The sequence below is a fragment of the Mchenga conophoros genome, linkage group LG18 (assembly GCF_057382185.1).
Source record: "Mchenga conophoros isolate Kocher_MC1m ecotype Shallow Benthic linkage group LG18, M_conophoros_male_GT1.1, whole genome shotgun sequence".
NCBI lineage: Eukaryota > Metazoa > Chordata > Actinopteri > Cichliformes > Cichlidae > Mchenga > Mchenga conophoros.
The window spans coordinates 28,727,974-28,733,973 of NC_140543.1; the positions used below are offsets into that span (position 1 = coordinate 28,727,974).

Consider the following 6,000-nt stretch of genomic DNA (forward strand, 5'->3'; position numbering starts at 1 on the left):
CAGAGCTTGGTGTAAACAGCATGAAAGCATGGATCCATCCTGCCTTCCAGCAACAGTTCAAGCTGCTGGTGTTAAAATCGCGCCCCTTAGTAACACCTGAGCATTGTTGAAATCCCGCAGCCTAACTGTGTATGGAACATTGTCCATGCCCATCCCTTTATGATTGCAATATGGTAATAAAGGGCGTCAAGGGTGGAGAGCTATAAATACAGCTCTTGCCCTTCATGCTTGACGGTGGGAACAAACACTCCGATGGTGCTTGGAATTCTATATCATCGATTAAAAAACTAAGATAGTCAAATTGATGATTTGAGAAAGTGTCCTTGTTCAAATGACACATTGTTCTGAACCTAAAGTTCTATGCAAATGTAACATTTCTGTAAAAACTGGCACCTCCATAGAGCGGCTCTTAAAATAATTTATCTGAAAATCAAATCTTTTGGAAAGCTACGAGAACGTGTGTCTTTTCCCGATACCAACGTCTGCATAGTTCTCCTTGCTTTCATATTTTCAAATATTTGCAATTACCCAACCAGGTACTCCGTTTTCCCTATTTGAAGATTTTGATTTTACAGATTTTTGAAATAATGCACTCACTGAAATATATTGTGACTCCATAACAGGCATCTGTTTCACGCATTCTGTTCAATGACTAACCATTAATGAATGAAACTTTATAAGTTATAAAACATGAATCTTTAGCTAAAATGGCAGTTTTTGTAATGAATCCCTTAATGCTGACAGTTTTATGTCTGACCAGTACAGCTCTGTTCCTAAACAGACTGCTGAGGATCAGCTTTGCAGAGTGTAGCTGCTCCCCTACTCACTTGAACACTGCGGTCCTGTTGTGAGCTGATTTTTTTCTTGATCCTAACAAAACAAAGAATTTTCAGAGTAGCAGACATGAAGCAACGTGAAACTTTATTGAAAACTCTTTGTTCTTGTTTGCTTTTTGATACAGAGAAAAAATAAAGAGAAGGGGTGATAGGAGTCTTAAAGACAATCAGTCAGTTGCTGGGAGACTGACGCAGAAACAGAAACAGCACAGAGCTTTGAAGAGTTTTTGGAGGAAACCTTTTTCTTTCTTCTTGGTTTTAAGGTCTTCACAGCTCTCTGCAGTATTGGTAACTGGTATAAGTGGTTCACACATGGATGATGTTTCCTCACTGGCTTGAACCTCAGACAAAAATGGAGATTCAGCAGAGGCTGATAGAGAACCTGGTGTTACCATGTCATCGTTAATTTCTGGACTTGTTGATTCTTCCTCAGTTCCGGTAATGTTTAAGTCGTACTGATCTCTTGTTGGGCATTGAGCAGCTTGTGTGTGATCAACTGGCTCGTTGGGGATCTGGGGCTGCAAGATCTTACAAATGTGGTTTGTTGCTACACCAGCGATTGTAGTGAGCAGGGTAGTGTGGTTTGCAGTGTTGCTGAGCACAGTGTCGTCTGGGTGTTTCTCTCTAATTTCTGCCAAGATGGTTTGGACCATGTCATCTTGCATGGAGCGAGAGAAGATGGCCTTGCTTTCCTTTGCTCTGGGAGTGTTGGAGAGTTGATCCAGAGTGGCTTTCGTAACACAGGTGGAGAGCTCGCTCAGACTCTGAGATGCCAGGTTCAAAAGGGGGTAAGGAGGATGCTCCCAGAAGCCTTGCAGGACTCTGGGAACTACCTCTATCCCTACTTCTTGGGGGCTTAGCAGTCTGGAGGTCTGTGTTTCCTGCAGATTCTCTTTAAGGATCTCAAGGTATTTGTTGAACATGCTGAGGAGTTTAGGCGTTCTGTAGATTAAAGTTATAAGTATTCAGATATATTGAGACACTGTAGCTGAATTTTACATAACTGTATGTCAAATGGGACTCACTGAAATTTGGGAGGTATGGCCTCTGGATATTTGAGGAGCAGCCGAGCCTGTAGCTCAATGTCCTTCATTTTATTAATAATGTTCACTGCCCACACCTGAAACAAATCAAATCAAAACAAAACAAAAGAAGAAAAACACATATAAAGTGCATTTCTGTTGTTAATGAAAATTCTTTTTAAAAATCTACAAATTACTATAAGGTCCATCAGTTTTCTTGTCTTACCAGTTTCAGAAGACCTTTGGTTTCATTTTCTTCCAATTTCTCAATGTCAAACTCCCAAAGTCTTAAAATGGACACAAAGCAGGTTTTATCTCAGCATCATCACAAACAGACGTTCATCTATGGTCTGTTGGTATCACAGTAACTCACCGCTCTCTCAGTGTTTTTTTGTTCTCCTCCATTAAAAGGTTGATCATATCTTCAGCAGTTATATGAGGTGGTATCTGATTTTCCTGCTGAAGTCCAAGGAATGCCATCATCACTGCAATCTAAAAATAAAGAGACATTTAATCATGAGCACTAAAAAAAAATCAAAATTTACCAGATATTTTACGCCAGTTGGTTCTTACCTGAGTCTTGTAGCTTTGAGGGTGCCAGCAGGTCTTTAAAGCTGTGTTGTACTCAGGTGTGTCAAACAACACCTGTCAAAGAAACAAGAAGTTACTCATTATTAGTTAACTTGATTCATTGTATTTTTTAAAAATACACCAAATTCTTCATACTGTTCAAATGCAGTAAAATTAAAGACTCTCACATACCCCAGTAGGTTTGTAGACTCCAATACTTTCCTCCATTAAAATGTTGTTGCTGAGTATAGCAAAAATGGTCAAATACAATGTGAGCACTTAGCTAAAAGGTCAAGATGAAAATGGTTGTTTCTCCTGCACAAATGAAGTTTGTTATGATTGAAGCAGAATTCTAGAACTGTCTTACACATCGCAGCAGGTCACTATGGTGACACCATGCAACTTTCATGTTGTTAAGTACTATCATATTTGTGTTTATTTTACTACACTTTGTTTTCTGAATAAATAAAGTGTAGGCTATAGCCATCCTTAAGTTGCTGCAGTGAAAAGATGCATGCAAGTCGTCATTCAGAAAAAAGGGAAGGAAAAACAACCTGAACCATCATGTTAATTCATATTATTTGCCTGCTTATCTCCATTTTCTCATTGTAGATGTCAACTTATAAGGTTTCTTTAAAGCACTGGGTTATGAGTTGTGGAGAGGAATGATGCATGCATTTGAAGCGTGACAGCACCGGCCCTTAAACAGCCAAGAGGGAGAGATCTTTGTGTGTTCTGTAGTGGGATTGTCACGATACTAAAATATGAATTACCAGGTAAATTATACCATTTTTGATACCACTGGAAAACGTTTTACCCCATCCCACAAGAACAAAAGTTATGGTGAAGAAGTCATATTTAAAACAAGTTGTTAATTTTCAACGAATGTTCGAAGATTTAATAAAATAAGAATTTAAGATCAGTTAAGTTTAGATGGTCTTGATCCATTCTCAATCATCCAGGTAAGTAAATCTCCAAAAGTTGATTCTGTTCCTCTGGACGTAGCGTTTTGTGAGAGAAACATTTAGATGGTTTATACATTTTACATATTATTTAGACAATTTCATTAATGACCATTAGTTATAGTGATATAAAGACATCACTATAGATGACATTTTAATAAATTACTGTGAAAGGAGAAAAGTTAAAGTTCATTTTCCACATTCCACATCTGCCTGCAGCCTGTTTTTTATCCACGACTCACACGGCTCTGCCTCAGTCTCCAGCTCTTCTAATTCTTCTAGGCAGGTCTGATTCTGCTCTGGATTTCACTTTTTATTTGCTTGTATTACGTCTTCACACTCTGGGCTCTCAGTTTCCGCGGCTGCTCTGCACAACCACAAACCTGCTCGGTTCTTCACCCGTACTTAATCTGCTCTGCGGCATCTCAATATCTCACAAGCATCCCGCAGTCCGGCAGCTGCTATGTTAGTGACAGGTTGATAATGTGCCTATTGGTTAATTCCTAATAGTTAAAGGTCTACTATTAGCGTGTGCGACAGCCAGATTAACATTCTTGATAATTGTTTAATGCTTGAATGTTGTTGAGACGGGAGCTTTACTGACACCTGAAATTCCTACTAAAGTGCTGTTTAGTGTTATTGTCACAGTCCTGGGTCAGTTGACCCAGTGTTTTGAGATTTTGGGGGCTTTCCAGTTTTTCTTTATGTATTATGAGATATTTGGGATGTGTAATGTTTGTATTATTTCTTCTACTCATCCCATTTATGTGTTTAGTCTTGTTCTCTCTCTCGCAAATTGCTCTAGAGCTCAGCTCTCCCCTAGTGTTCGATCCTCGTGTCTGTTGCTCTTTTGTCTGTCAAGTTTGTGTATCACATCCTGGTTTCAGTATTCTGTCACCTCCTGTTTTATTGTGACAGTCCCCCATCTCGTGTGCGTTATGATCTGTTTTACTTCCCATGTCTCATTAAAATAAACATCTTCCCTAATCACCTTTTTGTGTATGTATTGTTTTTTTCTCCCATGTTCACTGTCAGGATGTTGAGTCACCATCCCTCCTAGATGTCTCCTCGGTCCAGTGTTCCTAGCCCTTGTGTTGTTCCACGTTTACTTTTCAGTAGATGATAGTTTTCAATTTCCTTTCTTGTGTGTTATGTAAGGCTCACTTTCAGTTCACCATGGTCTGCTGAGTGTGTCTGCATTTGGCCCCTCTCGTTCCTCGTACACCCTTATACATGACAGTTCTGAATGTTAACTACTTCAGCTGTTAATGAGGGGAGGAGCTGTGTTCCTGTCTGTGAAGCTGTGCTAGTTTGGTTTCTTCGTGCCTATGAAGCAGACCATTTTTCAAACCAGGATCTAGTGCTGAGACGGTGAGGTCTGCAGCTGTGCCAGCCATGCTCCAGCTTCCCCCCACAGTCCAAAAATATGCATGTTAGGTTCATGCCTATGGTGTGAATGGTTATCTGTCTCTATGTATTGCTCCTGTAATAGACTGGTGAACTTTTCAGAGTGTGCTGTAACAGCCCCCCTGCTAGTCTAAATTGAAAAAGTGGTTAAGAAAATGCATGTATGGATAATATATTGTGTGTACCATACACTGCCACTGTGGGCTGTATCAGGGACAGGAGGAGTGTGGTGGACAGCTTTGTTGAGTGGTGTGAGCTAAACCATCTACAACTTAACATCACAAAGACAAAGGAACTGATCATGGACTTCAGGAGGCATGCTCCTCCTCCTCCCCCTGTCACCATCAGAGGGGCTGACGTGGTGGGTACACATTGACTGTAAACTGGACTGGTCCAAGAACACCAGTGCTGTCTTTAAGAAAGGGCAGAGTCGGCTGTTCCTACTGAGGTGGCTCAGGTCTTTCAACGTTTGTGGGAAATGCTGACCATGTTCTATCACTCTGTGGTAAACAGCGCTGTGTTCTTTGTGCCGGGGCAGCGGATGCCAACAGGCTGAACAAGCTGATTATAAAGGCTGGTTCTGTCCTGCGTGTCAGACTGGAGAACCAGGTGGAGGTGTCTGAGAGGAGAATACTAAAAAAGCTTCTCTGTGTCATGGACAACCCCTTCCATCCCATGCACGCCTCCATGATGGACCATCGGAGCACACGCAGCAAAAGACTCATCGCCCCTAAATGCAGAACTGACCGCCACAGGAAATCCTTTCTACCCATGGCAATAAGGCTGTCCAACTCTTCTTTTGTTTTACCTGATATAGTTACATCATTACTTGTTAGAGTTATTTTGATACTATATTTGCACTATCCTACTGTATATTACCTTATCCTACAATTCTTATAGTATATTATTGTATATCTTTATTCCTCTTGCTTTATTCTCTTGCTTTATTGAGCATGTGTCTTGTCTTATCTTATCTTGTCTTATATAACAAAGTAAAATATTTCAAAGCAAAAACAGAAAAGGCTCAGTATTACACTATAAAGTGTATTACACAGTATGGTGCACTAAAGTAACTTAGTGTGTGTGAAGAGTTGTGATAGTCAGTGCAGGTTGAAATAAACTCGATGTGAAAGAACAGATTGGAGGTATGGAGAGAGAGCAGTCGACCGCTTTTACTTTATTTTATTTTATCACATTTGAAAA

At 40.2% G+C, this 6,000-nt stretch overlaps 1 protein-coding gene across 1 annotated transcript; it reads right to left on the minus strand.

Annotated features, from left to right (window-relative positions):
• Positions 1–926: 926 nt before the first annotated feature.
• On the minus strand, positions 927–2,753 carry LOC146554113 (uncharacterized). The gene is made up of 6 exons (XM_085254973.1): positions 2,621–2,753; positions 2,432–2,503; positions 2,232–2,350; positions 2,085–2,145; positions 1,862–1,956; positions 927–1,778 (listed from the first exon to the last, which is right to left on the minus strand). The coding sequence occupies exons 1-6, from the start codon at positions 2,654–2,656 to the stop codon at positions 1,004–1,006; spliced, it is 1,158 nt and encodes a 385-aa protein (XP_085111099.1). The 5' UTR covers positions 2,657–2,753; the 3' UTR covers positions 927–1,003.
• Between the last annotated feature and the right edge of the window lie 3,247 nt (positions 2,754–6,000).